Below are 15,972 nucleotides of genomic sequence, written 5' to 3'. Positions count from 1 at the left end.
ACTCCTCTCTTCCCTTCTTCTGTTGGTCAACCAACAGAAGCCCAGACCTCTCCAGAATTCACCACATGACTGGGTATCCTTTCTAGGATGGGTTGCTCCTTCTCTCATGCCTTGGACTTCTAGGTGAGGAGGAGTGATCTATTTACTGTTTTCCCCATTGACTTCCAAGGACTCACCTCTGCTGGTATCATTAGGCAATCTCTCCTCCTTTGAGGAGATTCCTTCTGCTTGTCTATCTTCACCTTCCTACCTTCACAGTCAAGACCCTATTTTTGGCCTGTCCATCTATACATTGTCTTCCAATCCCAAATCTCCTGCTCCCTCGTCTTATCACTATTTATGTCCTGAAAATGCTCAACTCTGGGTCATATGTCTTCTTCCCTCCTATTTTCATTCTGTTGGAGGAAGTCCTGCAACTGTACCCACTGAATCTACTTCAAATTCATGTTATTTAATCTCAGCTGGGCCTCCAATGCTTCATGATGAGCCTTTTATTCTTCCCTAATTCTCTATCACATTTATTTCATTAGATGTTCCAAACCTTCACACCTTTCCTTAAGTCCCCTATCCAGTCTCTCTCAAAAAAGATCACATTTCCTCGTTTACTAAGAAAACTGAGGTCATAAGGAGCTCCTACATCTTCTCCATTTCATATCTCAAAATCTATTTACATTTTCATTCATTCTTCCCCCCTCCATCTTAGTCTTTAAGGAAAGGGTGCCTTAAGGCCAACCCTGTGTCCTTGGTCCCATTCCCTTCCATCTCCTTCAGAAGCTTAACCCATCTCTTATTCCCTTTCTTTTTTGTATCTTCAATCTCTTCCCTTCTCTGGATCCTTTCCTGGCACACATAAACATGTCCAGATTTTCCCAATCCTTAAAAAAGTTTTACTTGATGCATATATTACTTCAAGCTATTACCCTACACCGCTCCTTCTCCTACTTCCTGTATCTTCACTTCCCAACTCCTAGAAAGAAGACATCTGGTGCATTTTTTGTTGTTGTTTGCAGATGACTGTGCACTCAATGCAGCCTCTGAAGCTGAGATGTAGCAGAGCATGGATCGATTCTCTGCTGCTTGTGCTAATTTTGGCCTAACAATTGACACCAAGAAAACACATGTTCTCCACTAGCCAGTACCACATCATTTATATGTGGAACCATTGGTTACAGCAAATAGAGAAATACTGAATGCTGGGGATAAGTTCACTTACCTTGGCAGTATACTTTCCAGGGATGTTCCCATTGATGATGAGGTTGATGCGCAGATTCCCAGAGCTGGTTCAGTGTCTGAGAGGCTGCAAAGGAAAGTGTGGGATAGAAGTGGTATTAGACCATCTACCTAACTTGAGGTCTACAAACCTGTTGTGCTAACCTCATTGTTATATGCCTATGAAACCCGGACATGCCAGTGACATGCCAGGGAACTAAATTCTTTCCATTTGAATTCTCTTAGGAAGATTCTGTAGATCACCTGTAAAGATAAAGTACTGGTCACGAGATCCTTTCTTGATCTAAACTGCTCCACATTCAAACTCTACTGCAGAGTGCAACTCCAATAGGCTGGCCACGTTGCTCAAACGCCAAATGTATATTTACCTAAAAGACTATTTTACATGAAACTCAGACAAGGCAAGTGCTCACACAGAGGTCAGAAGAAGCAATACAAGGACATTCTCAAGGTCTCTCTGAAGAACTTTGGAATTGACTGTATGACATGGGAGACAATGGCAAAGGACCACCTAGCATGGCATGCCTGCGTCAAAGAAAACACTGTGCATTATGAGTAAATCAGAATTGAAGTAGCTCAAAAGAAATGTGAGATGTGCAAATTCAGAGACATCTCTACTCCAAATGTTCATGTGGACTATTTGTGCCCAACCTGTTGTAGAATCTTCCAAGCTCATAATTGGTCTGACCAGCTACAGTTGGACAAACTATACTTTGGCTCCAACAAAGTGATGTCATTTTGGTTCTCTTTGAGACCAAAGGACAACAACCAAGTCCAAGCTATTGCCCTATTCCCCCACGCCCATGCTTTCTGTATCTTCACTTCCTAATTCCTAGAAAGAGGTGACTACACTTGCCACTTACAATTCCTCTCCAATCACTCCTCTTTTTTTACCTTACATCATACTTTCTGACTATACCTTTCCCCAAACTGCTCCCTCCTAGGTTAAGAAGGATCTCAGCTTCTGAGTCCAAAGGCTTTTTCATAGTCTCTCTAAATTCTTCTCTGGAACTTTTGACACCACTGACCACATGCTCCTCTTGCATGTTCTCTTCTAACTTTGGTTTCCATGACATTTTCCTTTCCTAGTTCCTCTCTTCTCCTTTGTTGGTCTAGCATCCACCTTTCATCCAATAAACATGGGTGCCACTCAAGGCTTTGTCCTGGGCTCTGTTCTTTTCATTCTCTTAGAGATCTCATTATCTCCTATGTGTATAATTATCTCTACAAAAATCAATGCTCCCCAATCCCGAATTCCAATTTTGCATTGCCACTGGCTTGTTTCTACCTGGATTTCTAATCTCAAATTAAACATGATAAAAATTATTCCCCCATCAACTGATAACCCTCCAGATTTCCTTATTTATAGCTAGGGCACTAGCATCCCCTCAGTCACACAATCCTTAATGTCTGTCTTAGTTTCTCCCTCTCCTTCCCTTTCCCTCCCTCCCTCTCTTCCTCTCTCCCCTTTACACACACACACACACACACACACACACACACACACACACACACACACACTTCTGATCCCTAATCAATTCCAAGCCTGCTCAATTCTAACTCTTTAATGACTCTTGCATCCATCCTCTTCTCTCTACTCACATAATTACTATCAAGACTAATCACCTCTTATTGGAACTACTGTAATAGCATCTTAACTGGTCTCACTGACCCTAGGCTCTCTCTAATGTACAAAGCTGCCAAAGGGATCTACTTAAGGAACAAGTATGACCATGTCACGTCCCTACTCAAAAAGTTTCACTGGCTCCCTTTTTCCTTTAGAAAAAAGTATGAGCTTCTCATGCTGGCATTTAGCACGATGCATAATGCATATAGTATTGCTGGAAATAAGCAGATAGTGGACTTCATCTACCTTGGGCAAACCAATTTCCTTTTTCTGGTCTCCAGTTTCATTTCCAACAAAAAAGAGGGACTTGGACTGGATGGATAGTCTCTACCTGTTCTAACATTCTATACTCTTGTCTATGGCCTTACACAGTTCTAACATTCTATGATTCTTGCTAATTTCACCCAATCTATAATTTTCCCCTAAGACTCGAAGCTCAATAATACCATTACTTAGTAGAGCACAGACTTAACTTTGTAGGTGGAACTTGCAGTAAAGGAAAAAGGACCATTTCAACTTGGGAAATACTATACGACAGGCCCAGATTAGTTGCCAGATGACACGAAGTGATAACACTTATATGTACATCTTTGCCAATTTTTTTGCAGTCAGATATAACCTCTCCACAAATGTAGGCACCATTCTCAGAAACTACCTAATTGGTCCCTCCAGTACAGAGAATAGCACATCTCCAAGGAAGTCTTTATGACTGTGTCTTCCACATTTACAATCTCAAATCTACCCTTAGTCCCTGAACTGAAAAAGACAAAGTGTGGGATCTGATACAGGCCCAGACCGTCTTGCCTAAGAACCTTTTTCATTTCAATTTTCAAAGGAATTCCCCAGGTATAATGATTTCTCTGAAGAGGCATTGCTAGGTTTATCTGATAGGGAATGAAGAGACCAAATTCACATCACAAGGACAGTGAGTAATTCATTCCTCCGAAAGGTCAGGAATAAGCCGAGTTAGTTTGGAAGGAAACTAATTCATTCAACTAATATTTACTTAATGCCTACTATGCACAAGTCATAAAAGTCAAAATGATGGAAAATGAAATTGTAGAAACTATTCCACACTGAGAGATGAAACGCACATAGAATGTTACAGACAAGATGAAATTATTGATTTTTTTACTTTTAACTTTTCTTCTCCTAGGCATGTTTTCTTAAGTAAAAAAAAATAAATTCGAACCATGAAGTAGACCTCCTACAAATGAAAGGACTCAGAGCTTGCATTTGCATGGTAACTTTAATATTCACAAAACACTTTCATCACATCTTTGTGAGGTGGAGTTAGGTGCTGTTCTCCAGCCCCACCAAGCCTTCATCAAGTAAGCTCCTTAGAGAAATGGTCACACCTATAAGGCAGGGAATTACTATGATGATGATTATGGCCATATTACTTTTTTAAAAAAATTTATTTATTTATTTATTTAACATCTTTTCTTTTTCTTTTATTACTATGTGGCTGAGATATGGCCAGGCCAAATCCATGTTGTGAATGCTCAGCTGAATGCTGTGTTAAGTGGAAGAGCGTTATAACAAAGAGATTCAAACCTCAAACAATGCTTTACATTTTTCCTTCTTTCTCACAAAGGAATGGATTCCATTCCTGGACTTAAATATCCGATAACATCCTTATTTCCCATAGCATAGCATAGCTGAGAAAATGCAAATCTTTTTTTTCCAGTTACATGTAAGGGTAGTTTTCAACATTCATTTTCATAACATTTAGAGTTCCAAATTTTTCTCCCTCCCTCCCTCCCTTTCATCCCCCCTTCACAAGATCGCAACCAGGTTATATATGTACAATCCACAAGTGTTCTTTTTATCAGTTCTTTCTATGGGGGTGCATAGTAAGCTTCCTCATTAGTTCCTTGGGATTGTCTTGGATCATTGCATTGCTGAGAGTAGTTAAGTCATTCACAATTGCTCACTGAACAATACTACTGTCACTATGCACAATGTCCTCCCAGCTCTGCTCATTTAACTATACATCGATGTTCATTAGGCTTTCCAGGTTTTTCGGGGATCATCCTGTTTGTCATTTACTGTAGCACAAGACCATTCCACTACAATCATATAGCACAGCTTCTTCCATCATTCCTCAGTTGATGGACATTCCCTTGATTCTCAATTCTTAGCCTCCACCAAGAGTTGCTATAAATATTTTTTGTACAAGTTTCCCCCTTTTCTCTTTTTCATGATTACTATTGTTAACTGCTTCCCTTCCATCCTATTCCCTTCCCTATGATATTTATTCTATTATCCATCTTCTTTCATCCTATCACTCTTCAAAAGGGATTTGCTTCTGTCTGTCCCCTCCCCCACTCTGCCCTTCCTTCTTTTGCCCCTCTGTCTTTATCCCCTTCCCCTCCTATTTTCCTGCAGGGGTAAGAGAGATTAATCCACCCAATTGAGTGTGTACATTATTCCCTCCTCGAGCCAATTCTAATAAGATTGAGGTCTTTGAGGATTATGGCCATATTACAAAAGAGGAAACTGAAGCTCATAGAGGTGTGACTTGTCCAAGGTCTTTTCCTTGGTAGTAAGCGGCCGAGCTGATATCGAAAATGCAATGTTCATTCATATCTAAGCCAGAATCTTCCAAATTCTGCTGTATGACTGTGCACATGTAAAAGTCAGCCAGTCATCCTAACCTATGATTTGACTCCTGGCTTGAACATTCATTATCTGGGTGATAATGGGCAAGTCACAACCTCTCTGAGCCTGTTTCCTCATCTCTAAAACAGGGATAGTAATACTTGTACTACCTTTTTCATGGGGTTGTTGTTGTTATCAGGGGCAGGGAGTGCTTTGTTTAAAGCATGATAGAAATGGGAGTTTCAACAGGGTGGGTAGGGGTAAGGCGGGGTGAAGGGATGGGCCCCAACTGTGATTTCATTAGTTACAATAAGGAAATTCCCTTTACAGGTGCAGATCAGTACCTCTGCTGCAATTTGGAATCTTAGAAAGCTGTGTGTGTGGCACTGAGATTTGAAGTGACTTGCTTAATGTCACACAGCCAGTATATGTCAGGAGTGGGACTTGAATCCATATTTCTTGTCAGAAGGTAGCTTTCTGTTCATTATGATGCTGTGACATTAAATGTGTGGTTGCCTTATTTCTGTCCCAAGTTTAGGGAACATTAGCTGGGGTTCCTAATATATTTGTTACTTATAAATTAGAAGCTTTAGCACCAGTTTTAAGGCATTAAACATTTATTAAAGCATACCAAGTATTAGTAAAAAGAGAACACCTGGGTCAGAAAGTTAAGAAAAGGCCTGTCTACCTTAGAGGAGAGATGAGTTCAGCCTGGCCTGCTTCTTCTCCCAAATCCTCCACCACGAGCCTGTTTGAAAGAGCAACTGAGAATGGAAGCTTACTCTGCCTCTGGAGACATGGTCCTTACACACTGCTTCAAGCTAATTGGCTAGCATCACCCAAATCATTGGTTCACTGGACTTGAGGGTAGTCCCATGTTGAGATCAGGGCCCACAGCCTCTGAGAACATACCCTCTTGAGGGCCAGGCAGGTGTGGTTTTAATTGAATTAACTTTAAGTGAGTAAATCAGCAAAGTCAATCAATCTTAGTCAATCCAATCAATCCCCTCGAGCTGGGGCCTTTGGGTGTTCCAAAACCCATTATTTTCTCACAGCACAATCTCTCTAATTCTCTAATTATTATTGTTTATATATTGCATTTATTGATTACTTTTTTCTGAAAACAATAATTTATTATATATAAATAATAATAGACAGCATTTATATAGCACTTAAAGGATTGCACATATGTTATCTTGTTTGATTCTCACAACAACTCAAAGAGATAGGTACTCTTATGTTTCTTATAAATGAGGAAACTGAGACTGAGAGAGATTAAGTGACTTACTCAGGATCACACAACTAGTAATTATCTGAGGCAGGATTCAGACTGAGGTATTTCTGAGCCTAAGCCGAACACTTTATTCACTGTCATTAGCTACCTCTTATCCAGAAGAATGGACAACACAAATTCCTTTATTCCATGATGCCCTTCCCTTCCAGTCTTTTGGTATAACCTTACTGACATTTCCATAGTACTTTAATTTTACAAAGTGCTTTGTAAACATTATCACACTTGATCTTCACAATGACCTCACAAGTAATGTATTATAGGTATTGTTATCCATCTTACGGATGAAGAAACAGAGGCTCAGAGTGACTGTGATCAACTTGATTACGGTCACATGACTATTAAAGTAGGATGTGAACCCATGTCTCTCCTAACTTCAAATTTTAACTCTTTCCACTACTTTAGTGAAAAGTTCCTTGGTGACTGCATCAGTAATAGACAACTGTAAAGAATTAATTCTGATTTGGGGTTTTCATGACCCTATCTTTGCTTTATTATGGTCAGACTGAAAAAAATGTAGGCTTGAGAAGCCTAAGAGAAGATGGGTGCGTACTTTGGGAGATAGTTGAACAAACAAGAGGAACTCTGACCACAGGGAACATTTATTGAAACTAAGTAACTAAGCCTCCCCTAAAAGCTCCCCCATGCCCACATGGGCCTGGCCATATTATAATGGGGACAGCCCATGTGGGTGTGCTGAGCCAATTGGAGACTCAGCATGACTAAGAACCACCCCCTTTCTGTGGGGGAGACGGTTAAAGGCAGTTAGAGAGTTTTTCTGAGGAGAGTTGGTTCTGAGGGAAATGGAGAAGGAAGGTAGACTGTTAGAGGAGCTGCTGGTGTTTGACCTTCAGACCAAAACAGAAGAGACCACAAGCTAATTCTCCTTAGAGCTACAGATTTTGTATGGTGGTGAGTTTGTGTTTTTGAGGCAAAGCTAACTCTTTGGAGCTAGGTTGGCTGGAGGCAGGTTGGGGGTGCCTGGGGCCTTTTTACCCCAGAGATTTATACATTGTTCCTAGCTCTATTAACCTCACTTGTGTTTTAAACTTGTTCCCATTAATAAATCTGTTTTGTGTTTTTGAAAGAGGCTGTTAATTTCTTTTCTTACCCCAATATTAAGGCAAGCCACCCAATTAACTCTTCCCATACTAAATTTGGTCCTTACACAACTCAAAAGAGATGTACCAAAAGCTGGGTGTTGTAAGAATGTTAATGAGAGATGAGAAATCCTAGTCTATTATGAGTCAGGAGAGAATTTGGTGTTGTTCCTCTAGCTCAACAGTCACAAGAAACTTACAATGACACCATTTTAAAGAAAGATTCACCTGTAGCCTGCAAAATTAAAATGCCTGAGGCAACAAGAGCAGAGAGAATCTACAAAAAAGCCCAAGGGTGGTCAGAAACTCATAGAGTGAACCTTGGAAGTTGTAGCAACCAGCCTGCATATAGTAACACTCAGGCCTGGACACTCCAGATGCTACAAAGGGCCTTAAAGGTCCAGGGGGGCCTAAAGTCTACTAATATTCTTAATGTAGATGAATGGTTCCCATTTAGTGATTTGCAAACTCCTTGAGAGTTTATAAGAATGGTCCAAGGTATTTGTGCTAGAAAATCTCTAATAGTGCCTTAAGCAGTAAATAATTGAAAAATATTATAAGCTGCAGATTAAGTTATTGGAAAGGTTCACAATAAGAAATATTAGAACAAAGTTAAAAGAATGAAAAGTAGAAAATGTAGCACATCTGATATTAAAACAATTGACCTGGAAAACAGATCTAAGAGAAACAACTTAAGAATCACCAAATTCCCTGAAAGCAATTTTTTGTAAGGGGTTAAATGAACAAAAAATATTTGGAATCAGTGCATTGTAGACAATCTCCGAGGCCCGGCCCCCCCCCCCCCAGGAGATGGAACTCAATAGAGGAGACAAGGTGATTCAGGTTGAGACCAAGTAGGACTGAGTACCCTAATTAAAAGTTCATTAGGGGGCAGAGCCTGGCCATCTCACTGGCATAAAGCCCCAATTCAGGAACTAAGACTGGAGATATGAATCAACAGAAGGCACTGATCACTATAAAGAATAATCATAAATCCTGAGATACCCAAAAATCCAAAAACAGAATCTGTAAGCAAGAGACTTGAAGGGAAATAGATTTTCTACCAGGACTACATGACTACAAGTAAGAAACAAAGCAAGAGGGGCAGCTAGGTGGTGCAGTGGATAGAGCACTGGCCCTGAATTCAGAAGGATCTGAGTTCAAATCCAGTCTCAGATACTTAACACTAACTATGTGACCCTGGGCAATTGCCTCACCAAAAAAAAAAACAAAAAAAAACAAAGAAAAGAAAAGAAAAAAAAGAAAAAGAAATGAAGCAAGAGTTAAAAACTGAAGATACTCTTTTTCATTTTTAAAATGTAGAATCAAATATATAATTTAATTAAAATTTAAAAGATCTCAGGCAGCTTTCAATTTGACTTGGCACACAAGACTTCCTCCTGGACATGAAACTCACAAGAGAAAACAGACTCACAGGGAAAGTCACTTGGGAACACTCCCCCAAAGCTGTACTGTACCAAGAGGTCTTGCCTGGCTTACTATTTCTCTCCCTCTTCTCAAGGGAATTAACTCTAAAATAGAAGCAAAATGGGCCAGCCTTACAAACACAACTGTATAGAGGAAGCCCTAGCATGGTAGAGAGATGGTTGTCTCTTCAGCTTGCTCAGAGCTACTATCTTATCATCCCCTAATTAGCTGTTCTGACTTTAGTGTGGTAAGAGAGGGTAGAGGTTGGGTCAGAATTCATAGCTCTCTGTGTTTGGCCCAGCATGTCTGTCTGGCTGGTCCAAAGTAGCTAACTGTTATTCTGGACCACCACGATGAAGTCCCATAATAACCATTGTCCCTTAAAAATGCACTTTTCTCTTAAAGAGATAGGTTTGCAGGCATGTCTGGAGTGCTCAGTTTGGGGCATTCGATGCTCTCTCACATGCTTCCTGGAAACAAAAGGGATCATCTTTTTGTCAGTGCCGAAGGGAGGCAAGTGAATCTCATGCTCTAATTAGCATAGAATGGCAGGAAACAAAACCATGAGTTACACATCTCCTGGACAAGATCACAACTTTCTTCCCCATTAAATAGGGCTTGGTTTGGCTTTGCACCTTGACAGCTCAGTGCAGCCTGTGAGCATTGGCTTGGATTGAACGGCACTGCCTTGTCATGGAGGCAGAGCACAGGGATCACAGGGAGGCACTGGCAATAGGAAATTGCCTAATGGACTCGACCAGGGAGACAGCCAAGGCAAGAAAAAGGATTTATCCCAACACACTCCAACCCGGAGCCTAGAATTTAAGAAACCCATGGGGTTTCTGTGACTTGCAATTTTAAGTAAGTCCCGTGTATCATATGGCATAAGATGATCATACAAATGGGAAATATTTTTGAAAGCTGATGAGCCCAAGATGAACCAGAATACATTTTTGTTTTTTCTTACTAGACTTATTAAAAGATGGATATCACCAGGGATGACATATGACTGAGCCTCCTACTCTGCTGTGGAGGCATCTGATGTCAAGACTGACAGACCAGATTCAAGCATCACTGGCTCCCTTTACCATTTCAATGCCGCCAAAGGCTTCTCTCCCAGCTCCTCCCTTTCTCCCTTCCCCCCCCCCCCCATCCCTCCCTGCTTTCATTCCGTCAGGATCAGAGTGAAAGTAACCCAAGGCAATAACCTAGTGCATTAGGATTTGGAATACAAAGAAACAGAAAGGCAGCTCAGGAAGGGACCTTAGGACTCAGAACAGAAAATGCCAGAGTTTACATCCTAGGACTTAGAGTGTGGGAGATGGAAGGGCTCTTAGAACAGAGAAAATAAGATGCGATTACACCTTAAAGTTGCCTAGTTCAACACCTTCATTTTACAAGCGAGAAACTGGGTTTAACAGACTTTCTTGGCCAAAGTCACATAGCCAATCAGAACGGTGGCCAGAATCCAGATAAACTGATTCTCCCTTCGCTGTTCTTTCCCCACAGTCCCAGCCGGTGACCTTGAGGAGGTTCTAGAAGCCAAAGAGCCACCACACATAACCTATACACGTGCACAAACATGACTGATGTATTATTAAAAACCCAGTTTGGGGTCCACGTCATCTCAGATGATTATAGTGCTGGAATAAAGACATTGGTTTTTACATGAAGTCATTCAAAACAGGAAAAAAAGCCATCCTGTGAGGGCTAGAAATTTTGGAATCCCAGTAAAACCATCTGCTGCAGAAAGAGGGGAAGAAATGGGCACACTATAAAAGCCAAGCCCATTTTAATTCTGACTTAATCCCAAACTCCCTTTCCTAAGAGACCTCACGTGACTTGGGCAACAGCGGCCTCCAAATGTGGTGTTCCTCCATCACTTCTCTCCTGTTATTTTATTAACTGCAAAGAAAGGCCTTATCGGCACCTGCTGGTGATATATTCATTTCCAACCTTTCCCCCTCCCCCTCCCATTCACTTTGGCTTCTTTTGCCGCCCATCTCCTCACCCTGTCTAGGAACAGGAGCCGGATCTTTTGCCAATTCCCTTATTGGTTTGTTCTCTTAAAAAGGAAAAAAGAAAATGACTTGGCTTGGCCCTTTCCCCAACTGGTGTCTGCTTCCAGAGGGAAGCTGCTCCCCAAGGCTTGTTGGCACACCTGCACTGCGGTGACTCTTCAATCCTGGGCACAGGGAGGGAGGGGGCGGGTGGCTGACTGCTTTTTCCGGCCCCCTTTTTCCAGATATACTCATCAGTGACTCCATTCAGAGACTTGCCAGCCCTGAATTCTGACAACTATCACCATGTCTCGCTGTCGGAAGCCAGGAGTGAGAACCCACCCCCTGAAAAATCCATCTCTTCATCCAGCCTTGCCAATGACTGAGAACCGCTAGGCTAAGCAAGCTTTGTGGCCGCTGCCTCAACCCCCCACATTCAGCTTTCTTTATCCGCCTTCCATCTCTAATCAGGAATGCATGGCTCTGGGCCATCCCCCTTTCAGGGCATATCTGAAAAGAAGCAACACCGTCAAATCAACAAAATGAACTAGCTAATCCCCCCACCCCCCTTTTCTTTTCCCTCTGGCAGTAAACACTTCCCCTCCCCCGCCGCCCCCCCCCCCCAAGAGCTGACAAATTAGGACCTTTTCTTCATTGGCTGCAATCTGTGTAGACTAGGCTAGATAACAAAATAATTCAGAGGCGAGGAGGCACCCGAGCTGCGGGTGACCCGCAGCAGCGGTGAGAACACTCAATGCCCGCATGCCATATGTTTAAACACTGTTCTTTAGAGCACGCTGGGATTCGAGAGAGCAAGGTTAAGAAGAGGGGCCCCTGGGATTGGGAATCATGGGTGTAATTAATTTCCCTTGAAAAGGGGGGACCCTCCTGCTACTGCTTCACACACAGGGCATGAAGACCCCCGACCCAGGCACAATTAAAGCTCATGTTTGGATGCCAGTGGCGCCTGGGGTTTTAATCACATTGTCTGCATATTGATTTTCATATCGGTGCATAATTACAGGCCATCATGCTGCTTCTGAAGGAACCCTACTTAATAAAAGCCTGTTGATTGACTGACTGACTGACTGACTGACTGACTGACTGACTGACTGACTGACTGATCTCTTATAGTTTGCTAGCTTTTCCGTTTTCTCCCAAGGTCATATAATGAACGCTAAGGCACTGAAATGTCAGCAACACTTCTGCTATCGGGTTTCTTTGCAACAAGAACTGTGAAGATCATGGAAGCTAAGGTTTCTCTTTTGGGGAGAAAGGATACAAACCTTAAGGAGGTGTTTGATTTTCTATGCTCTGGAATTAGGGCAACATTGTCAAAAGGACAATGGATACTAGCCAAAGAGCAATTCATTATTAAGTGCCTACTAGAATGAAAGAAACTTCACCTGCAGGGAAATTTAACTGAGTCTCAACCCATCTAAGACTTTGAGAGAGTCCTAGAATCTCAGTGGGAAGGGGTCTGACAGGTCACTGACTCTAGTCCCTACTTCATGTGTAGGTCGGACTCTGAATAGAGATGGGGTATAGAGGAAAGAGCCCAGGACTGGAAGTCAGGTGACCTGAGTTCCAGGCTTTTCTGTGTCACCAGCTCCCAGAGGTACACTCCAGCCAAACCCGGCTGCTCATCCACCCCTAAACCTGCCTTTCATTATCTCACTTCCATCACGCCTACATTATTGTGTGTTCTTCCATGCCCTGCCCTCATCACCTGTTGAAATCCTATCATACATCCTTCCAAGACCCAGGTAAAATACAAATGGGAAAGTCTGCTCTTATTGTCCATCTGAAAATGAACTCTCATAGGATCTCATTTCACAGACCTTTGTACTTCTTTTACACACTGTTTTGGGGGGACCATTCTTGGGACTTGATAGGTATTGGGAACCCCCCAGTGAGGAGACTCTACTAACGAAGATAAACAACTGTTCTTCAACTTATTTTTTTTAATTTTTAAATTTTTTTAGTGAGGCAATTGGGGTTAAGTGACTTGCCCAGGGTCACACAGCTAGTAAGTGTTAAGTGTCTGAGGCCACATTTGAACTCAGGTACTCCCGACTCCAGGGCCAGTGCTCTATCCACTCCACCCTGTTCTTCAAGTTATTGAGAGTTGCCTGAAGTGGGGGTAGTAAAGGTTCGCTTTGCATAGCGGGGCACGGAGTGGTGAAGAGAATTTCCCAGGGTCTCAAAGCCAGCATGTATATGTTTTTCCTGATTCCAAGGCCAGTTCTTTTACCACTGTGTCATATGATTTCTCCTTATGTACTAATCACATTCTAACCAGCATTATGTTTACCATGTGTGTGAATTATGTCTCCCACTAGATTGTAGGGTCTTTGAGGATGGAGATCATGCCTTATTTATCTCTTTATCTCCCCCCAGCACTGAGCGTGGTGTGCTGTTTACATAACAGATGCTTAATAAATGTTTGTTAACTGACTCAATAGCTCACTGTGCTTTAGTGAGTTTTGGTTTACAAAATCTTTTCCTCACAAGAGCTCTGAGTAGAAGGTAGTATGAATAAGGGTATCCCTGCTTTACAGAAGAGGACGCAGAGGGTCAGAGAGGTGGAATGATTTGCTGAGGATCTTGGGATGGCAAGAAAAATTTTGAATGCAACCCTGAGTGAATGTACCCTTAGCCCCCAATAGTGGCTACATTCCTTGTGTTTGGGCATTTTTGATTGATTCTAAAGCATGGCAACTCTCAGGATTAGATGACAAGCTGGCTTCCAGTTTCACCCAACTTCTCCCAAGAGGAAATGGCATCTCCTTTTACCACAGTAATTAGAAACTCTGGCAAATTGCACTTGTGAAGGTGGTGTTCTAGGAGAACTGGAGCTGTTGTGACATGCATGGCCAGGACTTTCTATGAACAATGTGCCAAGTTCATGTATTACTCTAAGACCTTTCCCCACCCATTGTCATAGAGCCAGCTGGACTATAGTATTATTTCTCTCCTACCTTTTTGAGAAAATGTAAGCAAAAAAAAAAAATAACACAAATGGGGGGAAATGACTAAAGGCTTCTACCGATTTTATCTGGTTCTGGTACAAGCAGGACCCATGAATCCTAGATCTAAAGCTGGGAGGGATCCCAAAGCTGGTCCAAGTCCTTCATTTTATAAATAGGGAGACTGAGGCCAAAGGAGGTTTAATGCTTTGCTCGAGGCATAAAAGTAGCAGACAGTACTCCAAAGTTATAAAAGGGACCTCAGAGACTATCTAGTCTAGCCCCTCATTTTATAGAGGAAGAACCCAAGGTCTAGAGCCATTAAGTAACTTGCTCAAGATCATGCAGATAGCAAACCCCAGAGGCAAGATTGGAATCCAGGTCCTCTCAATACAGAGACAAGCAAATTTTCAAAGTGCCTAGGTTTAAGTTCTATGCCTTTAGCATTCCTAATTCTTTCCATCCAAATTTAGTGTGATTTTTGCATTAAGGAATAAACCTTACCCCATACACGTCTCCGGAACCCAGAGACAATTGTACACATGGACGAAGCTTCTTAACCAAGTGTCAGGATGCTGGGCCTGACCCCCAAAGCCTGTGGAGGGGATTAAAATTAATGTCTATCCTGCCTGTGTCTGGAAGAAAAAGAAATTGGTTCCTGAGGGCTCAACTCTCCAAAACACGAAGTAACCAAATTAAGAGAACACAAGAAGGCTATGCTTTTAAAACTAACAGTTTTCAGAAGTGACCTTGGACAGCCTCCACATTAGACCATCCTAAAGGGGATTCTAGTCCTGGCCCAATTACTTCTTTCCTTTATTAGGCCTCAGTTTCCTCCTCTGTACACTGGGGGTTTTGGACAGTGGTTTATAACTTGGTATCTGTGAAATTTGTTTTCCTTTTTTTTTTTTTAAGTGAGGCAATTGGGGTTAAGTGACTTGCCCAGGGTCACACAGCTAGTAAGTGTTAAGTGTCTGAGGCCAGATTTGAATTCAGGTACTCCTGACTCCAGGGCCGGTGCTCTATCCACTGCACCACCTAGCTGCCCCCTTGCTTTTTTTTTTTTAATTCTGATGATTGTATTCCAATATCATTGGTTTCCTTTGTAATTCTATATGTTTTCTTTTATATGTTTAAAAACATTATTTCAGGAAGAGGTTCACAGGCTTCTTCAGATTGCCAGAGGAGTCCTGGACACAAACAAGGTTGCCTCTGGTCAAAGGCAATAGGAGAAAAACACACACATGCATGCATGCATATACACACACATACACACACACACATCGTTATCTGCCCTCTTGTACCAGTCTCCCTCCTTCTGGAGCATACTTGGCTAATGTACTCTCTTTTTTTTGTTTGTTTGGTTTGTTTGGGTTTTTTTGTTTGTTTTGTTTTGTTTTTGCAGGGCAATGGGGGTTAAGTGACTTGCCCAGGGTCACACAGCTAGTAAGCGTCAAGTATCTCAGGCTGGATTTGAACTCACGTCCTCCTGAATCCAAGGCTGGTGCTTTATCCACTGTGCCACCTAGCTGCCCCCAAAGCTCCACCTTTAATACTATGATGTGTTCTAAATCCCAAGGTCTCTCACTGCTCTGACATCCGGGGTGCTCCAGGGTTCACAGTCATCTGGGCATCCATTCCCTCCCCGCAGAATCCTCCAGAGACACTCTCGGCTGAGAAGCTCTTCCAAGAGCTTGTTTAGGCCAGTTTGCCCAGGAATGGA

The 15,972-nt window shown here is 42.1% G+C and overlaps 1 protein-coding gene across 1 annotated transcript in view; it reads left to right on the top strand.

Annotated features, from left to right (window-relative positions):
* LOC122739128 (probable E3 ubiquitin-protein ligase makorin-2) overlaps nucleotides 1-11,666 on the top strand; it is a 33,011-nt gene extending 21,345 nt beyond the window's left edge. The window contains 1 exon segment of the mRNA XM_043980969.1: nucleotides 11,526-11,666. Within this exon segment, the coding sequence (XP_043836904.1) occupies nucleotides 11,526-11,666 (141 nt within the window).
* Nucleotides 11,667-15,972: the final 4,306 nt, after the last annotated feature.

The sequence above is a fragment of the Dromiciops gliroides genome, chromosome 2 (assembly GCF_019393635.1).
Source record: "Dromiciops gliroides isolate mDroGli1 chromosome 2, mDroGli1.pri, whole genome shotgun sequence".
NCBI lineage: Eukaryota > Metazoa > Chordata > Mammalia > Microbiotheria > Microbiotheriidae > Dromiciops > Dromiciops gliroides.
Note: the sequence above shows the minus strand (reverse complement) of the source record. Positions and strands in the feature narration are given on the sequence as shown.